Source organism: Rhinolophus ferrumequinum, chromosome 12 (genome assembly GCF_004115265.2).
Source record: "Rhinolophus ferrumequinum isolate MPI-CBG mRhiFer1 chromosome 12, mRhiFer1_v1.p, whole genome shotgun sequence".
NCBI lineage: Eukaryota > Metazoa > Chordata > Mammalia > Chiroptera > Rhinolophidae > Rhinolophus > Rhinolophus ferrumequinum.
The window spans coordinates 18,751,862-18,779,437 of NC_046295.1; the positions used below are offsets into that span (position 1 = coordinate 18,751,862).

Sequence of the window (27,576 nt, forward strand, 5' to 3'; positions counted from 1 at the left end):
CAGAGAGAATAAAATGTTTAATTCTAGGGTAGGAGAGATTTGAATGTGTTCCTAAACTGTCGTGAAAGCCAGTGAAAAAGCTGAAAGATGCAGAAAGAGGCAGTGGGTCATAACTGAAATGACTTTGAGAAGGGACTGGTGAATGCAGGACAGGCGGTGGGTGACGGTGCAGAGAAATGTAGACGTGAGAGATGGGTTATGAGGTCAGAGGTCAGAATGGACTATGAGGAAGGAATCTGTGGCCTAATTTGGGGGCTGGGGGGGCACTAACGCAGACCTTGAAGCTCTAATACTGCCACTTATCAGTTCTGTGACCTGTGGCAAGTGGCTTAACATTTTTTTCAAAGCCTTAACTTCCCTTTAGATAAAATGGGAGTACTACTTTCCAACTCCAAAAATCAGACGTTATCGGCCCACTAACTTACAAGTGCTTTGTTGGCTATTTGCTTCAAAAAAAATTTTTGTTTTTGGAATGTTTCCCTTAGAGGGCAGAGAAGCTGAAAGATGGTCTCGATCTTACCAGCAAAGTAGGAAGTGGGTCATCTGAACATGAAGAAGATAGTGATACCATAGGCCTGAGCGGTCAGAGCGCTGGGCATAGGATAAGATGAATGCAATTGTCACGCAGAGTCTCAGCTCCCGCTCCCGGCACAAGAACACAGGATACGGTGAGGCCAAAAAGTAACAAGGGAGCCATAGACAGAGGGTTCATACCACTATATTCTCAGTGGTCGCTGATGGAGACACAAAAGCAAACATTTGCCAGCACCCCATCCAGGGGTCTTCCTGCACCCTTGTCAGGCTGGAGGCTGGGTGAGACACACAGGAAGTAGTATCAACACAATCTGCAATGCACAATCTGCTTGCTAACCGCACTTGCTAGCCGCAATCCGCCATCTGCTTCTCTGCCAACCAACCCACCACCTAGCCTAGCCACGGCAGTTATATACAAAACAACAGTGGCCAATGGCTAACTGGTTACAGCTGATGGCCACCCAGCCACAGCAGATGGCCATCTGATTACAGCGGACGGCCATCTACTACCCGAGCCAGCACCTTTCCACTTGAGGCCGAGAGCCTGGGAACTGCTCTCTGGGACTCTGTTCCCACAGCAACACCAATACCTACAAGCATTTGCAAGCATCAATGAGGACCCAGGGAAGATTAGAGTGCAAGATGCCTGATCCTGGAGGAACCAGGCCCATTAGCAGAAAGGGTACTGGGGGAAGTGTGGCCACAAGCTCCCTCGCGGAACTGCTCTTACAGGTGGGGGTAATGAGGTGCCCACCTGGGGCCCACGCATCCGGAGAGGCTTTGGGATGGCGCCATTGTCCGCTTTTCGAGGCCTGGTGGGAGGGCCCATTTATTTTCACGAGGCTGCAACGGAGTCCCAATCCCGAGATTAGGACGTCGGGTAAGGAGATGCATTTGAACCCGCTGGGAACGCGGGCGTGTGTGGCTGTGTTCCCGCCGCCACTACGCCAGGTCAGCTTGACGCACGTGCCGAGCCCTAGTGAGCCATTCGTAGTGCAACGCACGACCGCCGCTGCAGGAACTTGAGGAACTTGGTTTGCAGCTCGTGTCCATTGCACGACCTTGAGGTTTTTGTGTTTGGTTTTTTTTAAATTGCTGAGTGTGGACAGGCCCCGCCCTTCCGCGCCGCGCCGCCCGGCTGCCCCTCCCCAGCTACCCCGCGGTGCTCCTTCCTGAACGGCGCTGGAGGGCCTGGCGGCTGCGGCCCATGGGGCCGATGGCACTGCCCGCCTGGCTGCAGCCCAGGTAGGGCGCTCGGCGGAGGCCGGAGGGCAGGGGGTGAGGGAGGAGGGGGGCGGGGTCCCCTAACCCCATCATCGGCCGGGCGGGCACTGGGGAGCGCCGAGCCCCGCAACCCTGCGCCCAGCATACCCTTGAGCTCTTACGGGTATTAGTTACTTCAGTTCTTTCTACAACTCTGGGAAGAAGAAGGCTCTGTTATTTCCCGCATTTTACAGATGAGGAAATGGAAGGACAGGCTTCGCGGCCGCCCTTTGATTTTGTGCGCTCTCTGCCAGTCCTTCTTCCTTTCTTCCTTACCCCTCCCCACACCCGGCGCCCTTCCCTTGACTTTATCAGACGCAGTGTTTTTAGACGCAGGGTGAGTTTTAGATTTACCTGCTGACGACACACCTATTGCATGTGCATATTTGAGAGCCCAGTTCAGAGAAACTGATTCTGCGGTCTGATCAGGGACTGTATGTTTAACCAACACTCCAAGCGATTCTGAAGCTGGGAGGAATTCGTTTTCCTAACCCCTTCAGTAGCTTGTGTCATCTGTAGAGTAAAATCATCAAGCTACACCGGAACTGCGTCCCAACCTTTTGCCTTACTTCTCAGAGGTTTCACATCTCCAATTAGGAGAAAACCTTGTCCACACTGGCAGAGCCACTCCCACTACCCTTCTGAACGCCCAGGGAACACTTCATACAATGCTAGTTTTTTAACTCCCTCAAACGCTTCTGTCAATCTTCTCTTAGTCATCTCTCCAGCAACCCATTTTTAAACTCAGCTTGACTTCCCTTTTCTGGCCTGAGTCACTAAACTGCCTTCTATGTGTGTCTGATGAAGGAAACATCTGCCTTTGCAAAATAGGAGGCAGTGGCAAGATACTGACCCCAATCACATAATGCATTCAAACGTCAGACATGTCCAGTTACTGAATTATCCACTATTCGGGAATGCCCCCATAACTCCTTTCCTCTTGTAACTACACCAGTTAGTTCTCTCTCAAGTTCTGCACTTAGAACACATACTGACCACATCCACCATCCATATTTTCCCCCCAAATATATATATATATATATATATATATATATATATATATATATATATATATATATATATATATATTTTACCAAAATATTCAAAGTAGTCTTTGCAATGCTTACTTTTATCCCTTGGTGAGCAACAAGGTTAGAACTTTATCAAAGATGAAGTGGATTTTGAAATAGAACCAGATTTGGCTTTAAGCAAATTCAGGATATTCATTAGTGGATCGTGTGTGCTGTGGGTCCTTTCCAAATCTGATATGCTTGGTTAGATGGATAACCAAGTAAAAGACACTGATATGGAATAGTTTTCTCTTGTTTGCTCAGGTTGGCCCATAGGTTAGTTAAAAGACGTGTACAATGCTGAAAGGATGATTATAAAGGAAGTGTTTAATGGTATTTTTCTGTATTTACAGGTATAGGAAGAACACCTATCTTTTCGTCTACTACTTAATCCAGTTCTGTGGCCACTCATGGATATTTACAAATATGATAGTCAGGTTCTTTTCATTTGGAAAAGGTAAAACTCCAAAACACTTTTTGATTTTTACCTTTTAATTCTTGTTTTCACCTAGTCTTGCTTATGTTAACTTTTTAACTTCTATGAACTTCACCTAATATCCTTCACTCCTGTAAAATTTAGTGACCACATTTTTCAGGAACCATACTTCTTGCTTAGTGCAAAAACCAAAACCTTTTTGGAGAAGGGGGGAGGTAAGATGAAGGAAAGGGATTTGGCTTCCCGAGTAGGCAATTTGCCCTGAAAATGTACTTATGGCATCGGGGTGGTGCCATTTCTCTCTTCCTTCTTGGTTCTGCACCAAACCTTAACAGATTTGGTGTGTTTTGAGGAGATCTGTAAATTGCAGTATAACATTTTGTGCAGAGAAATCAGGAATTAACCAAACTCTTCCCTTATTCTTTATTCCCAAGGTTTAAGGTAACTGGAGACTACTAATAAATGAAAGACAAACTTTATATTCCCCAGGCCGTTTGTTCCCCTAAAGGAGTAATATATCCCTAAGGAAATGATACACTTTGCAGATGACTCGTCACTTATATGGGAGTTGACAGTAATGGTCTAAGTCGTAAGCTTCCTTCAGTTTCCTAAAAAGTAAAGATTTTAAATAGCATTTCGATTTTCAAACATGAATCACTAAATGACTGTCAAAATAACATTCTTTTCATGTTCCATCCCCACATGGGTAAGTGTCATCACAGTTTACAACTGTTGGGTGACTTGGTAATTTGAGCAACTGCTAGTTTCAGCTAAAAACAAACATGTAGAATATATCTGGGAAAAGTCATGCTGTGCTCGTCAGTTCAGACTTCTGTGTCATCAGGAAATTAATCGACTTGTGAGGTACCATAAACTATTTTATGTTGCCTTTTTCTTACTGCAAATTTACCAGAAAATTGTCTTTGTTTAAGAACCTCTAAAGATACAACCAAAGGCTTGAATTTCAACTGAGTATTGGGAGTCTTTAAGCAGAGGAAAATACAAGCGGTGGGCAAACTTCCTTCATATTAAAAAACTGTCGTCATTTGTAGGCCTTGGAAGTGAACTGTGGCTTTGTGGGCGTATTACACACAGGTCGAGTCACTGACGATGAACTAACTTTCTTATGCTGCCTGGCCTTTCCAGTGGGAAAAACTGCTTTAGTCAGCAGTGTATTTATTTCTTAATTTTTATCCTGCCTTTATAGTGATAGAAGCTACTTATTAAAGAAACACAACCTATTCGATATGGAAGGCAGACTGCAAACAACTAAGGGGTGGGTTCAGTACAGTCCTTGAATCAATGCATAAATTAAATAAGCAGCTCACCTGTAGTCTACTCATCTGAATTAGCAACACGGACGCCCTGCTTCACACAGCTGTGAATTGACAGTGCTCTGTTATAACACGTGCTGGGCAGTGGACAAGCGCGCAGACTGTCTAGGCCTCAGGCCTCATCTGTGAAATGGGGACAGTGATAATAGTGTCGAACCCCTTGTGCTCCATAAACTATCATCACGTGAATGATCACTAGCCGGCAAAGACAGCAAAGTCTCCCCTAGAAGTTTCTTCACATGGCAAGATTTCATTTTGAAATTTAAACCAATACACTTACCCTATTTAGAGGAACATTTGCACCCATTTCAGCTCTTTCTAAATGCGCTTTTTCATTTGGGCTCTCTGCAATGCAAACCCCGAAAGTCCCCATTAGAGGCCCAAGTTTTAGTGTGTAAAGTTCAAGAAATCCAGGGTGTTGAGGGGAGAACGAAGAAGATAAAGGGGGTGATGGCAGGAGACCAGACTTCAGGCGGTGAGCACACACTAGAGTATACAGGTATAGCAGAAAGATGTACACCTGAAACGAATATAATGTTATTATTAATCAGTCACCTCAATAAATTTAATAAAATAACAAAAATCCAGAGAGCATTAACTAAGTATGCATAGGACACAAATACTAGATCCCCATAAGGTGTTGTTTGATATTATGGCATCATTAATGTCATTTCCATAAAGCTCTGAAATCATATTTTTCTCATCTCTCATTTTGTCATTGGAAAAGCTGTGAGCACAGCAGCTTCTTTAATAAGCTCACCTCCAACCTGTTTTACATTTGATGTAGTCTAGATTCTAGCTAGTTACCTTTATGTGGAATTGCTTTATAATCTCATAAATGGGGAATAAATGCTATAGCTTTGGCCATGGAGCCTTCTTTTTCAAGTTTTTACTTCTTTTTGGAAGAGGAGCAATTAAAATGTACTATAATATGAAGTGCTTTCTTTGGTTGCATAGTCTGAATTTAGTAATCTAGGAAATTTCTCACACGTACAATGTAAAAGGAGGTAAATAATCTCAATTTTATTTAAAAGTGCTGCAGAGATTTGGGTTGTAGTCTAGTTTTGACTTACTGTATTTGTATTTTTAATCACTGGACACAGATTCAATGGTTGACACTTTTTATGCTATTGGACTTGTGATGCGACTTTGCCAATCCATTTCCATCTTGGAGTTGCTGCACATATATATCGGCATTGAATCAAGCCATCTTCTTCCTAGGTTTGTGCAGGTAGGTTTTAGTCATCTTTTATTATTATTGAATCTGTTTCATACTTAACATGTCTTTTTTTAAGACTCTCATGACTTTATGGCAGTTAAAAGGCCAATCCTTGCTAACTTGCAACCCAAGTCACTAATAAGGAGAATTCCATGAAAAAAATCACCTCATCCTCAAACACTGCATAGTTGGAAGGGCCAATTGAAACATTTGGGGGCAATAAGGCTTGTTGCTCTGTGCAACCCAGCAGTGCTCTGCTTCTCTCCTGTGAGGAGGTTTCACCCAGTCTTCCCACTCTCACTCTGCCAGCGCCCTGCCAGCATAGGACAGGGCAGAGGCATAGGGTTGGAGCCATTCAGACTTGGGTTTGATGCCTGGTTCCTCTACCTCCCACTGTGCGATTGAATCACCCACAGTCATTGGGCTGGTTTGGGCGGAAAGGACACCCACACATAATACCTGGCAAAGAGTAGATGATAAAAACAAAAACAAAAACTATCCTTAACTTTTTGAGAACCCTCCATACCGTTTTCATAGGGGCTGCACTAATTTACATTCCCACCAGCAGTTCCCTTTTTGTCCACAACCTCTTCAACGCCCCTTTCTTGTCTTTTTGATAATAGCCATTCTGAAGGTGTGAGGTGGTCTCTCATTGTGGCTTTGATTTCCATTTCCCTTATAGCTAGTGATGTTGAACATCTTTTCATATGTCTGTTGGCCATCTGTATGTCTTCCTTGGAAAAGTGTAACAATTCAGTTCCTCTGCTCAATTTTAAATCAGATTATTTGTTTTCTATGTTGTTGAGTTGTGTGAGTTCTTTATATATTTTGGATATTAGCCCCAGATGTCAAATTATAAACTTGTACATCTGAAAATTATACAATGCTATTAACCAATGTTACTCTGATACATTTAATTTTTTAAAAAGTTCCTTTAACCCCTGTTTAGAGAATAGACTACTCCCGAACCATTTCTTGTTCACTCTGCCACTTTTACTGAGTACAAAAGGGAAGGAGAGATCATTCATGGTTATCTAGTATAGTGTCTAATCATAGACTTGGGGATCAAGCAGACTGGGATTCAAATCCCAGTTTTAAACAAATCATGCAATTTTTCTGAACTTCATTTTCTCATGTGATATGAAAATAACATGTATGTCATGGAGTAACTGAGAAAATAGGTGGGCTAAGTGCCCAGCACTTAAAGAATACAATACCTGGTAGCTATTGCTATTATTTTACTTATTATTTGTTCCCTCTACTATGTCTCTTTCTAGCCCTAGATGACCATGTTCCTTTTACAGGCAGGTTGAAGGAAGATGGGAAATCCACAGATAGAGATTCAGTATCAGAAATTGTTGCTGGATTAAGGCAAGAAAAATTTAAAAAGTGGTATTTTCCATAAAAAAAGAGAGAGAAGAGTTAGGTGACTATATGAACATATATTTAAGATCTACAGAAAAAGGCATTTACATGAATATGTAAGTAACTATTCACAAAATAAATTGGAAAAATGAATAAATAACTAAATTTGACAAATTTGCATTGTAAAAATAATTAAAATGTGAAAATCTGACGGTATTGCTAGGACGTAGTAAAGGGCTTAGAACGTAAACATGCATCTTCCAGTTTTGTTGAATAAAGGAGTGACATAGACGCTTGTATTAAAATTTGCTTGAAATACCATGAAAGTTTAAAAGATAGAAATAATATAAGCGTAAGGAGCCTAATAAGAACTAATATTAGAAGTTCATGGGAGCTTTCAATTTTACTTATTAACTAAAAGTAGAGAAATCGTATTCATTAGGATAAAGACATTGTAAGTGTTGAAATATCAAATGTAAAATAAAAATCAGGGTGATATTTAGAGTATGAACTTTTAATAACAAAGCAGTCAGTTAGCTAGCCAAGACCTAGATGAAATTCCCTTAAATGTATTTTCTTACAAAATAAAAGGGGTACATATCTGTCCCAGAAGAAGCATATTATTTGGGAACAAGATTTATTGGTGTTTATTAGTTGTTAACAACCAGAATGCATATAGTACCAGTATCCCACAATGCTAATTTTAGAGAAAAGAATTAACAACCCAGATTAAATGAAAATTGTGTCTATCACATTGGAATTAATTTTCTTGGGGCATGATCAAATTCATCTAAAATTTAAGTCATGTTTTCTTTTTTAGACTTTTTACTTTTGTAGGATAAATTGGCTAATATTAATTTCAGCATTTTCAAAATTAAGAGTGGTGTTATTTTCTTTTTTTACTGCCGATGTAGGGAATGCAAGTGACAAACAGTACAGGTAAATTTTTAAGAAAGAAAATAGAGCACCGTGAATAGGCCTAGAAAATCTGCACATTTTTTATGCTTTCCAAAATGATGTAGGCTTGCCTAATAATAGAAATTATTGTACAAACTAGAAATTTTATTTCTTGAAGTTCCAGATATTCCAGAATATTCAATTGTGATTTTAATCCTATTAATTAAAACTGAAATGACTTACAGAAATATGATGACTGTAAGCAAACTATATCCTGGTTTGGTAATTAAAGAACAATGGCAAGTATACACTGAAGCTTTTTATTCAAAGGCGAGGTTGCAAAGTTTGCTGTTAATGAGGCCCAAATGATTTTTAAGTTTTTATTGTTGAGGGGGCTAACAAGTCAGGGATCACCACAGTAGGGAGGACACTTACCATTTTCGTCCTAGGCTGATTATTAATACTTTTTGTTGATTGTTTGGCTTCTTTTTATCTCTTTGACATTTTATCTATCTCCTCTTTCTTTTATTCATTTATTATCTGGTCTATGGTTTTCAGAATGGACATGGTATTGGAGAAAACTTCAAGGACACATGTCATCATATCCAAAGTTTCATTTTCTCCTCCTTCCTTCGTTAGCCTTCTGCAGACAATTAGAATTCACTCATTATGGGATGACTCTGAGGCCCCTACTTTAAAATAGTCAAGCAAAACTCTAATCTTTCCAAACAAAACTTGTGTAATCTTTCTTGGTTTTCTTGTTTCCTCATTTTTAAGACACAGTAGTTAAAAATGTGGCTAAGCTACTTACACAGTAATTCTAGCTGATTGCATACTGTATCTTGAAAAATGCATGGTGTACATGGATTCAAGTAAGCTGAAAAATTTGTCTGCATATTTGGGATGTTATTTTGCCGTTACCTTTGTGAGATTGCTAAGTATCACAACTGAACTCTCTTTCTGGGAGCTGGGCTTCCAAAATATCAAGATAAGTAATTCCAAAAAGTAGTAAGAACGATAAGCTAGTTAAGCAGTTAGAATTACATATATCAAATGGTGGTGGTGGTGTGTGTAGGGGCTGTTTGTTTTCTGTGTTTTGTTCTGTTCATTTTTTAAATGTTTTATACACACATTTTTTTTTTTGACACTTAAAGAAAAGCTATTATAAATTTCTAGAATTACACACAACTGCTAAATAATGAAGAGGCGTAAACCCACTGATAATAAGACTATACTAATTTAACACACAGATGTATATTTTTGTGTGTTCAATAAATACATGTTAGGGGGAAAGAGCAAAAGTAAAACATAGTTGTTCATAGACATCTGTTTTTGGAAATAATTACATACCAATTAAAATTATATAAGGAAATATAGTTAACTTCTGATATTTTTAATTTATAAAACGAGAAAGTAAAAAGGTCCAAAAGATGCATATAACTATTATAAGAAATGATAATATAAGTAGGTATCTCACCTCTCCAATCCCTTCCTCCCAAATGAGCTTGCATATTTTATTAGCTTGGTAAAAAAGAAAAAGTTGAATTGAGAAATTAGTGTATTTCCGTAGGTTTAATCACAACAAGTTGGCTTTTACAGAGCAGTAATACTACCAACCCAGAAGTATTGATTTTGTTCTGACTTTGCTTGAGTGGAAGCCTGAGAAAGGTTTTTATTGATATAGTTTGAGGTTGCTTCAACTCAAGGAGAGGGGGAAATACGAAACTTTATATCCACAATCTAAATACCTTACATTGATGTGCCTTTAGAAAACCCTCAGAGTAATCCAGTTTACTATTTACCTTTTGAGAAATGCTTGAAATGCAAAGTCTTCATACATAACTGAATTAAAATGGCTAAATTCTGCATCCTTCCCTTTGCATCACAATAAACAGTGCTGCACATATATTAAGTTTACACAATTTTTAAAATCTATAAATAAAAACAATAGGAATTTTTACCCCAAAATCATACCTACAGAAATTCCATTTGTGGGCCCCAATTTCAAGAACCATCTTTATATGTACCAATATCACTTCCTATTTCTGATAGGGCAAGCAGGCGTCCGCTTGCCCAAAACCACTCTAAAAATTTCAGTCACAGATTCTTATGACAACAAATATAAAGGAATTCCCAAAGGAGAGTATCTTAAAATAAAGCCTTTTATGAAAACGGTGAAGTTTCACCCTTATTTCTTTTTAGCTGTGAAGCCGCTACTTCTTTGCGTTGCTAGATGAAACAGTCTTCTGATTTTTCATAAAATCATATAGATTTTCTCTCCAGTTTTGAGCTGGGAACAGTATTATGTTGTTAGAGATAAAACTGAAGATAGTGCCAAGCTGTGAGATTCTCAAAACTGCAAAGCCTCCTGGGAATAAATTACACACACAAGTCATTCTGTAGGTAACATTTTAGATTTTTCCTCTGTATTTTGCATTTGATTCATGGAGTTCTTCAGTGTGATGATTATAAAGCTACATTCAGAGTATAATTTTAAATATGCTGAGATTAACTTTTTATTCACTGATAGTCTTGATTATACGTATAGAAAAAGTGTATTTTCCTGTAAAGCTACTAATCACTACAATAAATTATATTTATTTTCTTAATCGCTTACATTGACTTAGGGCTTTCTATGTGCTAAACACTTTTCTAAATTCTTCACTTGCATTAACTCATTTAATCTTCATAACCTTATCCTATATAATAATTATTATCTCTAGTATAATTACTTAACACAAAAGTCAAATAAGTTACTCGAGGTCACATAAATTGTGAATGGTGGAAGAAAACAATTTGGATTTAGGCTATTTGTCCTGAACTCTTAACTATGTTACATTTGTTTACTGTCTATGTCACCGAGTAGGATGTAAATACCATGAGGATTGGGCCTGGCCTTGTTCACAGCTGTATTTCCTGGGAACCAGAACAGTGCACTCAATAAATATCTATTGAATGATGAATAAATAAACCAAAAATTTAAAACTAGAATTGCTTAAATGCCTTTGTCTTCTAGTAGAAAGTAATTGGTGGTTTTTGAACATATAAACGTTATATTTCTGAAGTTCTCAACAAAAGTTCACAGGATTGAACTTCAACCTGTGAAATAGTAAAATAGTAGTCTTTGAAGCAAAAATTAACTTATTTTTAAGATTCTAGAAGTTCTCCCTATAGCTGACGAATCATTTTACCCCTACAATAGTTTGTAACTAAAGTGCTAGTTGCCATGTAGAAAGTTAACAACTTGGTTTTAGTCATTGCTTAACCTAGAGTTTAAGATTCTCAAATAGAACATAAAAATGCAAAGTGTTTTTATTTTATAGTTACCATACTTTTGAGCAGCCCACGTTACCACCATGTTTAATTTGGCCTAAGTTGTAGAGTGTTTTTCTAACTGTACTTTTTATTCCACCTGTTTGAGTTGCACTAAACGTTGTAAGACCATTCATTAGTAATTAGTCATGTTCTCGTAGGATTTGTTTAAAATGACAAAGTGCTAAGTTCTCCCAAATGTGAAGCTCCAAATAACCGGTGAAATTATGATACGTAAGGAAAAGTGAAAAATTTTAAAAGTCTATCCTTATAATTGTTTTGGTATTGATTTAGAAAAGCAAGGAGGTTCTTATTCTAAGGTTCAACTTTTGAGGAGGGGCTTTTTAAAAGCATAGACTCTCACCTGGATAATAGGCGCGGGGTAGCCCATAGAATAACAAAGTTGAATGTGTCTTAGTGTTTCAGAGTAAGGGATTTAGAATCACATTGTCTAGATTTTAATTCCATATCTGTTGGCAGTTCATTGTCACTTTGTAAAATGCAGAAGCAGATAATAACAACACTTCTTAAGGTCGTTTAGGGAGATTAAATGATGTATGTTTGGAACCTGGCAGAAAGTAACCAATAAATATTGGTTTTTATCAATTTAAGAATATCTCCATCGGTTGTATTGCCATTGAGTGGTCGAGTTAGAGTCAGATAACCATCAGATAATTGGTTAATTGGACGGACATTATATGGGTAGGACTTCACATATTCACATGTATGTACGTGGTTATGGGGTTTTGGGGGCATGTCGATTGCTGATTTCTGTGCAGTTGGGATCCTATCATTAACATGCCACAGACCATCAAGTGATGCTTTTCAACAGGGTTAGTTTCATCGTGCAGCTCGTTTCTCTCTTTTAGGAGATTTGCCTTTCTGTATTCGTCAGTTAAGGGGCAGCCTGACCACATTCATAGCTTACAACTCTGGAAACCAGGAAACTTGGGATATATATGTTTCCAGGTCTGCCACTAGTTTGAGCAAGTCACTTAACTTCTCTGGTTCTCAAATTCCTTATTTGTAAAAAGGTGGGGTTGGACTGGTATCTGGAGGGGACCATAGAAAGCTATCTTATCAAGAGGTATCTAAGTTTTCTCTTGCAGTAGTCAGCCAGGTAATTAGAAATGTGTTTTGTGAATGCATTCATGTGTGTATATCTCCTGAGATGTTTATCAAAAAGTAGATGATTTTCCTAACGAGCAGGCACTGATCAAATGTAAGATTAGGCAGTTCCTAAGTATTTGTTTGTGGCCAAGGTCTTGTATCTGAAGGCTGCCAGGTATCATGGACAGCAAACTTGGATCATCCAGTAATGATGGTTGCAGTTAAGTGTAATTAATTATATAACTATAATTAAATTAAATCAAGAAACTAGGGCATTGTAATGAAAGAAGAAAAATGTGGATAGCTTCAATAGATTGACTAAGGTTTGAATCATATCTAATTCCCCCAGCTAAGCAAGGGTGCTCTTGACTCACTGCTGTAGTCACAAACATGCTGATGGAGCTTCGGCATGTGGATTTCTGATCATGTGGCACACTGTTGGCACATCTTGGATTTCTCTGCACTAAGTGATTTTCCGGGTCTAACAACCTGTGAGTCTAAGTCATAGATTATCCCTGTCTTTTTGCCTTGATCTGCTTTAAAGATAAAGACAGTTATTGAAAAATATAAAGCAATCCTCCCCTTTAACACGAATATGCTCCCTCAATCTCCAGTGTATTTTCCTTTGAACATTAAGAGCAAAGTAAATATTCTATTTAAAAAAACGTAAAAATGCACACCGTACAGGGGATATTAATACAACATGAAAAGGCACATTATATTTAGATTGGGAAAAAGGAATGTATTCTTTGAGGTCAATTATTGGAGCTAAGCCACAAGTGTGTGAATTCTCAATGATTTGTGAATGTTGACGTGAAAAAAATGAATATGTTGAATTCGTTTTCACTAGCGTATGAGGGTAAGGATTATATTACCCCCTTCCCCTTCTCCCTGTGCCCCCCACTTAAAAAGAAAAAGCAATGATGGCTTCTCTGTTGGATGAAATGAAAATTTTTGGGCCTGTCATTCAAAGCCCTTCACAACCTAACCCCCAACACATTTTCAATTTTATCTCTTTCCATGTTTCCCTGAAAATAAGACCGGTCTTCTATTAACTTTTGCTCCAAAAGACGCATTAGAGCTTATGTTCAGGGGAGTCATCCTGAAAAATCATGCCAGGGCTTATTTTGCAGTTAGGTCTTATTTTCAGGGAAACACGGTATTTCTCCTTTCTAAGCACCCCCACTCTAGCCCCCACGGGCTCTCATTACTCACTGGTGCACCCTGCATTTTCACAGCTCTGTCTCTCTGCTCAGGCTGCTCCCTTAGCCTGGCACGCCTCTTCTATCCAGTGTACCTCACAAACTCCTACCTGCTCTTTAAGATCCAACTGAAATGGTGCCTGTCTTCATAAATCTCTCTGTACTTTTCTGCAGACAGGTATTTGCCTCACCTGTGCTCCCGTACGTCACATGTTAAGTGACAGCATTATTCACAGTGTTAGAGTTACTGCCTCATGTTCTCTTGCCGCTGCTTATCCTCTGGAGCAAGGGCCATGCTTTCATTATATATGTGATCTTAGCATCTAATACATAGCAGACACTCAACGAAAGCTTGCCTAAGTGAATAAAAACATGTGTGCATGTATTACAAGACGGGAAATAACCTGATTCAGATAAAATATGTTATCTTTTCATTCATTATATATGATTTGGAAGATACACCAAAAAAACAACAAAAAGGAGGAAATGCAATTCCCCCAGAACCCTACTCCCTCAGAGGTCATGTTAACGGTTTAGGATACATAGTTCCAGTGAAAGCATACTTTTAAGAGGAATTCTGGTTTTTAAGATTGGAAAATTACCTACATGCTTACCAGATGATCCTAATTCTTGACTTTGCTGTTTTTTGTTGTTTTTTGTTAGCTCACAGAGAGAATCATCCTCCTCTTTGTGGTGATCACCAGCCAAGAGGAAGTCCAAGAGAAATACGTGGTGTGTGTTTTATTCATCTTTTGGAATCTATTGGATATGATTAGGTAAGGAGGCAAAATAATCTCTTAAAACAAAGCCAAATTGCTTTCTGCAGTGAAAGCAGTAATAGCTGCTTACATTTGGTTACTTGGAATGAGAGAAAAACATAACCCCTTTTCAAATGATTTTATCTTGACATGGAAATGTATTTTTAGTGCTTTCCATAAGGGGCATATCAAAGATAATGCAAATCTATCGTAGTATTACAAGAGCAGATCAGTGCAGGTTTGTAGCAGAAGACTTGGCATGCACCCGTTTGGAATAACCCTCACAGCTGTTTGCTAACGAAAGGCATTCCTTATTCCTTGCAATTGCTCTGGTACATGTTACTCTAATAAGCAAAGCAAAACTTTTATTATATCACAGTCAGAACTCACAAAGGTGGTTTCTGTGAATTCAAGAATGTTTAAAATAGACGGCCCTCATCTCTCTGGGGAAAAATGCACCTCCATATGCATTTTTGTATGTAATTCCAGGGGGTTCAAATGACTGACGTTTTTTCGTGGACTTCCTGGGAATCCATGGGCCGGAGGTTAAAGAACCTTTGCTTGCTCTAAATTGTCTTCAGTTTCCTTCTAATTCTAAAACTTTGTAACTAGATGAGCCTAGTCTCATTTTTACCTGCAGTGGTGTCAAACGACTGTTTTGCTCTGTGGCACACTTTGGAGACGTGTCCTAACTGCTACTTCAGCTTTCACAAATGAGCACAGCCATTCCTGCTCGAAAGATGTAGGTGTGGATCGGTAACAAAAGAACCCTAGCATTTTAGCTGAGGTTATGTAAATTCTTGATTGTATTTGTCAATAACTTAGCTGAGTTAAAATACCAGGAGGGTCAAAAAAATGTATAGAAGTGGACACTTTGGTCAACTTTGCTTAAGCGGTAATTCACCGGAATCAGAAGTGTCTGGACGCTGATGGTAACCACTTTGAGCACCTCTTGTAATTGCAGAAGTCAGACATGACTTGTATTCATCTTTTGTTGTCAGTATATATTTAGTAATACAATTTTAATAGTGTTTTCCTTTCTTAAAATGTGTATACATTTTTTTGGCACCCTCTGCATTTCTAAATAATGGATTTGAACCCTATAGTGAATTCGAATGAACTATTTTGTTGAATGAAAATGACCATAATTTTTGTATATTTCTTAGTAAGTTATTTCTCCTTTTTAACTGGTAGTTTCATAGACGTGGAACAAACTTCATAGACGTTTGTAGCCCATGATTGTTGTTCATGAGACCTGGAGCCTCACTGGGGATGGTGGCTTTCTCATGTATTATTTTCTGGTATGCCCAACTCTTTCAGAGTCGAGGCAGGTTCACAGACCCATTAGAACATAAAGTAACTGTGGATTGAGAGCAGTGTCATGTCATGGAAAGACTTTTGGAGACAGAAGTAGATCTCAGAGTAAACTCCACCTCCACTACTTACTTGCTCTATGATCTTGGGCAAATCACATAATCTTTTTTTTTTCTTTTTTAAATTAACAGCATTTAGATAATTCACATACCTTAAAATTCACTCTTTTAAAGTATAAAATTTGGTTTTTAATATATTCAAAGTAATGTGCAACCATTGCCACTTTTTTTGCGGACATTTTCATCACCCTCAAAAGAAACCCCAAACCTGTCAGCAATCACTTCCTATTCCTTCCTCCTCCCAGCTCTTGGCAACCAATGTATTGTCTCTATGAATGTACTTATTCTGGACATTTCATATAAATGGAGTCATATAATATGTGATCTTTTGTGACTGGCTTCTTTCACTTAGCATAATATTTTCAAGGTTCATCCATGTTGTAACATCTATCAGTACTTCATTCCTTTTTATGGCTGAATACTATTCCCTTATATTGCTATATCACATTTATCCATTCATTGATCGACATTTGGGTTGTTTCTACTTTCTGGTCATGAGGAATACTCATGTGCAAGCTTTTGTGTATACGTTTTCATTTCTCTTAATGTAGGAGTGAAATTCCTGGGCATCTAACCTTTCTGAAACTCATTTTTTTCTCTGTAAAATGGGGGTACAGTTATCATCCCAACTTACCCTAGAATGACTTTTAAAAGTAAGGACCAGGGAACTTCCTCTTCCTGATAAAGGCATTTATGAAAAATTCACAGCTAACATGATGGTTCTTGATGAAAGACTGATGTTTTCCTCCTAAGATGAGGAACAAGACAAGCACGTTCACTCCAGCCATTTCTATTCACCATTGTACCGGAACTTCTAGTCATGGCAATGAAGCAAGAAAATGATGTAAGGCATCCTTATTACAAAGGAAGGAGTAAAACTGTCTTTATTGACAGATGACATGATCTTATATACAACAAATTATAAGGAATCTGTTAAATATTTGAACTAATAAACTAGTTCAGCAAGGTGTTAGAATACAAAATCAATATGCAAAAATCAGTTGTATTCTATACACTTGTCATGACCTAAAGTAAAATTAAGAAAATAATTCCATTTACGAATGGAAAATAATTCCATTTACAATGAAAAAATATAGTAGAAATATGTGCAGAACTTGTTTGCTGAAAACTATAAAATAGTGTTGAGAGAAATTAAAGAGGATCAAAATAAATGGAAAGATATACTATAGGTTGAAATATATACCATGGGTTGAAAACTTAGTATCGTTAAGACAGCAACACTCCCCACATTGATCTACAGATTCAGTGCCATCCCTATCAGAATCCAAGATGGCATCTTTGCAGGAATTGAGAGGCTGATCCTAAAACTCATATAGAAACTCAAGGAACCCAGAATAGCCAAAACAATCTTGAAAAAGAAGAACATAGTTGAAGACTCACACTTCCCAATTTCAAAACTCACTACAAAGCAACCATGATCAAGAGTGTGATACTGGCATGGCATGGAATAGAATTGATAGTCCAGAGATAAACTCTCATTTATGGCCAGTTGATTTTTGAGAAAGGGTGCCACGACCATTCAGTAGTCTTTTCAACAAGGTGCAGGGACAACTGGATATCCACGTGCAAAACAATGTAGTTGGATCCTTACCTCATACCATATATATAATGAACTCAAAATAGATTAAAAAACCTAAATGTATGAGCTAAAACTATAAAATTCTTAGAAGAAAACACAGGGGTAAATCTTTGTGATCTTGGATTTGACAATGGATTCTTAAATACGACACCCAAAACACAAGCCAACAAAAGAAAAAAGATACATTGGACTTCATCAACAGTGGCTTTTAAACATACCTACTCTTATAGAAGAGTAAAAAAGAGAAGATAGTGAGATACCATTTTTCACTTGGGTAAAGATCCAAAAGTTTGATAACAGGACATGTTGAGTGAGGGCTTGCACAGTTGGTATATAGTATATAGAACATATATACACATAGATAAGCATATGCAAAAATATCTGTGAAATACATAAGAAATTGGCTTTGGTCATAACATTTGAGGAGTGGAATTAGCGTCCTGGAATGAGAGAAAGATTTGCTTTGCATCATTCATAGTTTCAAGGTTTGGCACTTTTGTCTTGCCATATGTATTCACTAACTATTCCAGTCGTTCTCAAAGTATGGCCCCTGGGCCCGTGGCATCATCACCACCTGGAAATCGTTTGTTACAAATTCTCAGGCTCAGGTTCCATGTGAGACCCACTGAATTGGACATTTGGGGATAGGGCCTAGTAGTGTGTGCCTTAGGAAGCCCTCGGGATGATTGCGATGCGTGCTGAAGCTGGAGAACCACGGCCCATTCAGAGAACAGAGAAACAAAAAATGACTACCTCATTTATTACATCACAGAGGCAGGTTTTCAACTACCTACTGTAACCCAAACAAGCTCCTCAGGACAGTTCTTTAATTGATCACATATGATGGCAGAACTCCATCAGCAGAGGGATGCCATACAGGGATTTAGAAGTCATGTTTTTATTTTTAAAATTCATTCCCTAGATATTTACAAATTTTGTCTGTCTTAAAAATACTAGCTGCTTATTGCGTAAAATGGGCTTGGCTTCTGAGTGAAATTGAAGTCGCTAAGCAAGGAAACTTACAATTGGCTGGGGGAGGGATATGAGTTACATTTTTTTCTGTCCACTTCCGTAATTATCCATGATCCACTCCATGAGGCAAGTCAGACCGACATGGCTCCCCCCTCCTAGTTTTCTAAACCTCTTCTCCAGCTTAAATGATAGGAAATGAAAGTATGGAATCTGCACACATTCTAGTTTTACTTGTGTATTTAATTACCTAGTAGAGGATTTCATTCTCTTGTTGTTTCCCAGACATCAGCAGCAAATGGTGCTTATGAGCTCCTTGTCTGTTTCAGGTACACTTACAGCATGCTATCAGTCACAGGAATATCATATGCCGCCCTGACGTGGCTCAGTCAAACACTATGGATGCCGATTTACCCTTTGTGTGTTCTCGCTGAAGGTAAGAAAAGAGTGACTTGCTGTATTGCTTACTGACAAAAGCAATCTAGTTATCATGACTCACTAAACTTTTTGATGATTAAATGACTGTTTGGGGTACTGCTTAGCTGACTCAGTGGATCTTTCTTGGCATACTTCCCTTGATGCAAAGAAGCCAACCATGAAGAAGCAAAGTTAGAGGGGAAGCAGCTCTGCACAGTAGACAAAATATTGGATGAGTAATGAGGACATCTGAGTCTAGGCCCTGAATTTCATTAAATCACTGTAGGAGTTTTAGATAAATCCTCTAACCTAAGTCTGTTTACCGACCCAAAAAGGGTTTAACATTTAGTGATTCAGCGATTAGTTTTTTCCCACTTAAAAAAAATTATTTTAAATTATAGTTGACATACAGTATTATATTAGTTTCAGGCGTATAACATAGTGATTTAACATTTAAATAATTTAAAAAGTGATTGTCACATTAAGTCTAGTAACCGTTTGTCACCATACATAGTTCTTACGATGTTATTGACTATTTTCCCTATGCTGTACATTACATCCCTGTGACTTATAACTGGAAGTTTGTATGTCTTAATCCCTTCCCATTTTCCACCCCCCCCCCCCACGCCAGTCACCCTGGCAACTATCAGTTTGTTCTCTGTATCAATGTTTCAATTTTCTTTTTTCATATTCCACACATTATTGAAATCATATGGTATTTGTCTTTCTCTGTCCAACTTATTTCACTTAAGACAATACTCTCTACATCCATCCACGTTGTCTCAGATGGCAAGATTTCATTTTTTTTTTTTTAAATGGCTGAGTCCTTGTCTCCAATTTTTGAGGTTCATTGACATTCTTGGAAAAGAGAGACGACAAAAGCCACCCCTCCCCACCTCACTTCCACTCTGCACAGATGTCCTTTGGTTATTTCACATGTGTATCCTTTGTTCCCAAATAGTCAGTCAACTCTTTGAGAGGAATAACTTTGGCTCCTAAGTCTTGGGCATTCCTCATAACTTCAGTTTGGTGCCCTCCCCTCCCCTCTGCCCTGTGCTAAGTTCTTCTTGAATGGTGTCTAGAATTCTGTAGGTGGATGTAGGTTTTCTCAGACCATTTTAAACCTTCTTGTCTTGGTTATCATTACAACTTAGCTTCTGGTCCAAGATTGCTTTTATAGTTGGATTTTATTCCCATTTTAATTCCACTTTTCATCTCAAAAGGTAGATTAAACAATTATCTTTGGTTATATACATTTCCTTTCTTTAACCACGTGAAATTCTAGGTATCTTAAGACCAACTCTAAATCTGAACAGAATATTTGTGATGACATAATTTTATATAATAGGAAGCAATCTTGAATCGCTGAATTGCAAGCTCAGAAGAGCCGTTGAATCATTATTAATTCATCTAGAACTTGGTGAATGCCTAGATCTCTTTTCCTTATGTTTTTTTAATTGTGCAATTATTATCTGATTAAATTACATTAGATTTATTAAAGTTTCTATTGAAAAGGAATTTTAAAGTGTTTAGCTATTTACTTATCTGAGGAAAGATGAGGCATATGTTACTTGCATCACCTTAAAGATGGAAAGTGGGAAGCAGTATTTTAAAGGCTTAACAAGACTTGACATTTGTAATTGATTTTTACCTGGAAACTAGAGAAAAATCCAGTATTCCTAGTTCAGCACATTATGTACTCAGACTTTACCCATGAAGTTTCACTCTATTTTGTGTAAGATGAACTGATCAAAATTTATCTGATTATGCATTATTACATCTTTTTTTTACATTTATTTTTCAATTATAGTTGACATACAATATTAGTGTCAAGTATACAACAGTGATTAGACATTTATGTGCCTTATGCAGTGATCACCACAGTAAGTCTAGGACTCATCTGACACTATATATGTACTTACTATATTATTGTCTATATTCCCTATGCTGTACTTTAGATCCCCATGACTATTTTTATAACTGGCAGTTCATACTTTATAAGCCCTTTCACCTTTTTCACCCATCCTCCCAACCCCTCTCCCATCTGACAATTATCAGTTTGTTCTCTTGAGTTTGTTTCTGTTTTGTTTGTCCATTTATTTTGTTTTTTAGATTCCACATATAGGTGAAATATAGTATTTGTCTTTTCTGACTTATTTCACTTAGCATAATACCCTCCAGTTCCCATACACATTGTTGCAAATGGCAAGATCTCATTCTTTTTTTTTTTATGGCTGAGTAGTACTCCCTTGTGTATATGTACCACTTCTTTATCCATTTGTCTATCGATGGATAACTAGATTGCTTCTGTATCTTGGCTATTGTAAATAACGCTGCAATGAACAGGGGTTGCATTTATCTTTTCAAATTAGTGTTTTGGATTTCTTTGGATAAATGCTCAGCAGTGGAATTGCTGGGTCATATGGGAGTTCTATTTTCAATTTTTTGAAGAGTATCCATACTGTTTTCCATAGTGGCTGTACCAATTTGCAGTCCCACTAGCAGAGCACAAGGGTTCCGTTTTCTTCACATCCCACCAACACTTGTCTGTTGGTTTATTGTTAATAGACATTCTGACAGGTGTGAGGTGATATCTTATTGTGGTTTTGATTTGTATTTCCCTTAGGATTAATGATGTTGAGCATCATTTCATGTGTCTGTTGGCCATCTGTATGTCCTCTTTGGAGGAATGTTTATTCATGTCCTCTGCCCATTTTTTAAAAATGGAATTATTACTTTTTTTTGATGTTGAGCTAAATGAGTTCTTTATGTATTTTGGATATTAACCCCTTATCAGATATATAATTTGAAAATATTTTCTCTCATTCAGTAGGTTGACTTTCTGTTTTCTTGATGGTTTCCTTTGCGGTACAGAAGCTTATTAGTTTGATGTAGTCCCATGTGTTTATTCTTGCTTTTGTTGTCTTTGCCCTAGGAGACATGTCCAAAAAATATTGTTTAGGGTCAAAGAGTTTATTGCCTATGTTTTCTTCTAGGAGTTTTATGGTTTCAGGCTTTACATTTAAGTCTTTAATCCACTTTGAGTTTAGTTTTGTATATAGTGTAAGACAGTGGTCTAGTTTCATTTTATTTTTAAATGTATCCAGTTTTTCCAACACTATTTATTGAAGAGACTATCTTTATCCCATTGTATATTCTTGCTTCCTTTGTTGTATGTTAACTGACCATATAAGTGTGGGTTTACTTCTCAGCTCTCTATTCTTGCTTTCTGGAATCTCTATCATGTGAATGTTAGAGCACTTGCTGTTGTCTTAGAGGTTACTCATACCATCCTCATTTTTAAAAATTTCTTTTTCTTTTTTTTTCTTCTGATTGATTGATTTTCAGTATTCTGTCTTCCAGGCCACTAATCTATCCTTCTGTGTTAACTAATCTGTCAATTCCTTCTAATGCATTTTTCATTTCAGTTACTCTTCTCCTCTGTTTGGTTCTCTATTATATCTCCTTTTGTTCACGTTCTCTCTGAGTTCCTGTATTCTACTCCAAGTTCCACTATTCCACTCTCAAGTTAGTAGAGCATCCTTAGGACTGTTTCTTTGAATTCTTTATCAGGCAAATTACTTCTCTCTGCTTCATTCGAGTTTTTCTCCACAGTTTTTTCTTGTTCCTTCATTTGGGGCATATTCTTCTATCTCCCCATTTTATTTGAGTTTCTGTGTTTTGTTCCTATGAGTTAGATGAAATAGCTCTCTCTTCCAATCTTGAAAAAGTGGCGTCTGTAGCGTGTGTGCCCAGTGGTTTTGGCAGGCTGGTTGTAGTTGGGGCAGGTACGTGTGGTGTTTGGTGTGCCACCCAGCCAGGAGTGGCTTCCTGGTGGGGCAGCCTGGTGTACATGCGTGTGTGGTAGGTCCTTGTTGTTCTGGCTGTCTAAGGCCACAATGGAGTCAGAGAGGGGATGTCTGAATGTGCATGCTTTCCTGCCCTTCTGCTCCAGGTGGGGCTGCTCAGTGAGCACGCGTGGCAGCGCCCTGCTCGCTCCGCAGCTGTGTGTGTGCCTACCTTAGCACCCTGCTAGTTCTATACTTTCCAAGGCAGGGCAGCAGTGCCCCCCCTGTCTCTGGACAGGGCAGTCCCGTGTGCAGGCACCACAATGCTTTGCTAGTTCTGCACTCTTTGGGTGGGGGAGCCTCACAGGCACGTGCAGCCCTGTGGCTGCGTGCAGCAGCACCCCGCAGGAGCCACTGGATTAATCTCCAGGAGGAGCGGCACTGTGGCACCCTCCTTTTCCTGCTGGAGTGACCTCTGGGGGTGCGTATCTGGGGACCCACTACAGCGGCTCTGCAGGTGGGCCAGAGAACCTGGCTAGGGTGCCCACCTGCTCGCTGTCCAGGTTCAGGGGAAATGTAAACAATAGGGCTCACCAGTCCCTCAGCTCCTGGGGAGCTCTCACGGTCCCCCAACCTTCTTTAGATGGTCTCTTTCTCGTTTGTTGTGCAGAAGCTGTGCCATTGGCCCTCAGTTTTCTCTCAGGAGGAGTTGCTCTAAATATAGGCAAACATTCCATGTGTTGGAAGGGGGCAAGCTCAGCATCCTCTTATGCCGTCATCTTGGACCCACTACTGAAACCAGTTACTTTATTGCAGTACTTTTCAGAATCTCTGCTATACTAAATGTTAAGAAACTCCAAGAGGAAAATACATGCAGCATTTTCCAAATTCATTCATCTATCACTCCTGTTTGTAGCGAACAGGATGAATATTTTGAGATACCATAACGAAACATTGTAAACTGATTCTCTGTAGGCACACTAAGTATAAAATGGACAAAAATTCAACAAGACAACACTGTTGTAATGGCCTTGCCAATTTAGTCATTCAGCAGATTTCTGTATCAAACTGTAGCTTTAGCTAAAAGATTCAGCAATTGTCACAAAATCATAATGAAACTCAAAATATCCTTCCACTATACAGACATATATAGACATCCCCATAGCAAGTGAAGGAGAGAAACGTCCATGATTCTTTCTTTTTTTCTTTAAACAGCATTTGCCATCTATCAGTCCCTGCCTTATTTTGAATCATTTGGCACTTACTCCACAAAGCTGCCCTTTGACTTACCCATTTATTTCCCATATGTGCTGAAAATATATCTCATGATGCTCTTTATAGGTAAGTGGCTTTTCTGTTTTGTTTTACATTCTTCCTGTGCTTTTTGGTTTGTGCTGCCATCTATCTTAACAGAAAAGTCTGTATACATGGGCAAGACCAAAGAGGACGCCTGACACAATGAAAGCACCTAGAAATTATAATGCGCTTTTCAGGACATCACAAGAGCAAATGAACAAGAGATGAACCGGTTTACTAGCAGAAAATGTTTTACTAACAGAAAATGTAACTGCATTATGTATGGAATATAAAAGTGTTGACCATCGACACAGGTTCATCCAAACAAAATCTAGATGTCAAACTAAGAAGGATTGACTGTTTCTGGTTTTTCTATTATTGTCTACTTTTTTGTTTGCTTGACCCTGTGTACTAGCATTTCCTAGCAGGCAAGTGGGAACAGGTGCTAAAGACTCAAGAAAATGCATGGCACAAAAACTTACAGTGAAACAATTTTACCAATTTTTTCCCCCAGGAAATTTGGAAAAAGATTTCTATCAAATTTTAGTTTCCCCAGCTCTAACCTTCACAAATCCCCAAGATAATGATTACCTCTAGAAGGTAACAACTATCAGATATATAACAACCACACATAAAAGAGAGGACAAATGTGAAGCATTAGGGGACGTGGAGAGAGCTACCCTAAAGAAAGGGAAAAAAAAATTCCTTGCAATGAACAAAATAGTAAGATGGAAGGGTTTGTTTTACTTTCCTTTCTGCAGAAAATATGAACACTTCTTTAAGCGTTCCTTCCGTCTTTGAATCTCCCTTGCAAGTGTCTCCTCGCTGGACTCCAGGCAGCACTCTAACTGTATTTTAAAACTATGCTTCTTTCCAATGACATGGTTGATCAACCTTACTTTTGCCATTTCCTTCTGCACATTAGGTATGTATTTTACCTGCAGTCATCTTTGCTCAGAAAGAAGAGATGTCCTCAGAGTCTTTCCCATTAAAAAGAAGAAAATGTGAAGCACAGCATTCTGATGTGACGTAAGAAAAACCAGGCTGTGGATTCCGCTGAAGAAAGCACAATACAGGAAGCATGCTGCTGGAAAAATACCTAGTATTTGACAGAAATCCATGACATGAAATACTTGCACTTCTTCACAAACCCTAGACAGATCACAGCAGTCACACATCACATTTTCAAAACACATATCTGAATAACCTATTTCACCACAGCTGTGGATTTTATACAAGTTAAATTTATATTAGGTGAAGCCTGATTATTTCCCTGTGAGGGTAATGAGAAATCAGAGATTAACTGGAGTAGATTGAGTTAAATTGAGAAACCAAAGTTGTTAACCTAAATTACATCATTTCTTTTCACTTCTGAGTTCCCAAATAGCATCAGCCCCACAGGAGGGGAGCCTGTAATATATGCTTTGCAGTTAGCTAGAATAACATTTTATGGACAGATGTCACTGTTCCCAGAGTTAATGCCCACCTTAAACATCTGACCCACATAGAAAATTGAACAAACATTTTCCCAAACCCTGAAAGTGTATTCATTAATATTACACGCGTTATTTGGGTTTTGATGCCTTAAAAGAAGACGCTGATGAGAACAGAATACCTTTGGTAAATACACAAATAATGTTCCATGTTCCTTTTTAAAAACTCAGGCCATATATACCTTACAGGGAGATAAAAGATATGAAAGAATAGTAAATCATTTAAAAGAGGTAAGAAAATTAAGAACTAGTCACATTTCAGATCATTTATTACTGAATTACTATTACTAATTACTATACCATGTCATATATAAGTCATCACTTACAGTTTTGATAACTCCTTGCTTTGAAGATCTAAGATACATGTGAATAATTGATTGATATAATCACTTTGGGACCATGGGTATATATCATTCACTTTTCTTGAAAGAAATATAGAATCTTATTATCCAGCAACTATATAAAAGGTACTAAATTATGTTGTTACATAAAAACAAGGTAGGAAAATGTAATTATAAAAAAATGGTAATCTTATACCACCAAATGAAACACTTGAAAAGAAACAACTGAGCATTAATAAAGATAATTGATAACTTCATAAATGAAATGTTGTATTTGGAATTTTAAAATAAGTATTAAGATTGTCCTTTAAAACACTACATTTCAGTTTGCTTCGAAAGTTGTTTATTTTACTTCTAAGTTAAAAAAATTACTGAAAGCTTCAGTGTGCAAAGAGAACAGAATCTGTTTACAAACTGTAGGTGACTTCGTCTAGCTTCCTCTCAAGAAAGATGGCTGCATATATTGCTGAAATATACATCTAGAATCACTAAAATGAAAAAGAACTAGAGAAACTATATTGGGTCATTATAAGACATTACCATTGCATTGCTAAATAATACTTCAATTTTTTAAAGCAAATTACCTGGAGAACCTTCAGTAGCTACTTCTCAGAAGACCAAAAAGAAACACAGGTAAATTTATAACTGGTAATTTTGAACCAGAGATGAGCATTGACAATAATTTGAGATATCTGCAACAATTGTAACATAAAAAGATCTGTGGTTTCCTATGGTGACAGTCACAATTGTCAGTATTACTGTGCTTGATTGCCTATATTCATAATGGAAAGAAATACTAGATTTCATTAGAGATTAGTGAAAATAAGGATATAATTTCTTCTCCCACTCAAGTTCACATTCCCAGGTTAAGAAACCCAAAGAGTAAGCATCTAGTTCATTGGCTGTTACCCATATTGCAAAGTTGATTTCTTTGGCTGTTTTAACTTATAGGTCCATCAAATCTCCATTTTATTTTGTTCAGTGTGGTCAAAAGCTTAGTTTCTCACATCTAATTAATATAGATGAAATAGGAAATGTTAGATATTTTAAAAGCATATAAGACATAACTTTTTAAATGATCTTTCTTGAAGTCCCAAGTAATCGAAGTGAAGGAATAGTAAGTAACCACAGCAGCAGTGCCTCTGGTGGTGAGAAAAAACAAACAAACAAACAACAAACCCTGCACCAAATCAAAACTTCTTTGGAGAATTTACTTCATTACTCAGCAAAAGTTTACCTAAAATAGACAAGTAAAACATCCACATGTGCGCGCACACACGTAATATAAGAGTTCCTGAGCTTTTTCTTTATCAAACTAGTTAAATGAAGAGCAATAATTAACATTTCTTCCAAATATATTCGTTCAGTATAGATGTGTTTTATTTTACTCTAGTGTGCTTTTCAAGAAACACTCTTATCCCTGTCTTAGCTCTTGATTCCAGAAATAGGTTAACCTTAGAGTGAGCTGATCCGTAGTCAGCTGCATACACACGCTTATGTTCACTCAAGAAGCACTTATTTTGAGCCTACAGTGTGCGGGGCACAGGTCAACATCATATAACCTCTACCAGGCTTCCTGCAAACAGTTTGTTACTAAAGGATGTACCACATCTTACCGAACTCCCTAAGAGAGTTATCTTTTTTTCTTTTTTACTAGACCTTACTCGGCCTATTTTGAGCAATTATCACATTTAAGAATCTGTTTCTTTCAAAAGTTGAAGTAGCTATAACATCAATAT

General features: G+C 37.9%; 1 protein-coding gene across 1 annotated transcript; it reads left to right on the forward strand.

Annotated features, from left to right (window-relative positions):
* The first annotated feature begins 1,630 nt into the window (after positions 1-1,630).
* On the forward strand, positions 1,631-27,498 carry HACD4 (3-hydroxyacyl-CoA dehydratase 4). The gene is made up of 7 exons (XM_033121998.1): positions 1,631-1,779; positions 3,221-3,324; positions 5,741-5,868; positions 14,406-14,518; positions 18,832-18,938; positions 23,923-24,048; positions 24,929-27,498. The coding sequence occupies exons 1-7, from the start codon at positions 1,742-1,744 to the stop codon at positions 25,009-25,011; spliced, it is 699 nt and encodes a 232-aa protein (XP_032977889.1). The 5' UTR covers positions 1,631-1,741; the 3' UTR covers positions 25,012-27,498.
* The last annotated feature ends 78 nt before the right edge of the window (positions 27,499-27,576 follow it).

Bases quoted from the DNA above. Each gene is read 5' to 3' on its own strand.
- HACD4 (XM_033121998.1), top strand. From the start codon at position 1,742: ATGGGGCCGATGGCACTGCCCGCCTGGCTGCAGCCCAG. The intron at 1,780-3,220 runs GTAGGGCGCTCG...CTGTATTTACAG, and splicing joins CCCGCCTGGCTGCAGCCCAG to GTATAGGAAGAACACCTATC. The intron at 5,869-14,405 runs GTAGGTTTTAGT...GTTTTTTGTTAG, and splicing joins TTCTTCCTAGGTTTGTGCAG to CTCACAGAGAGAATCATCCT.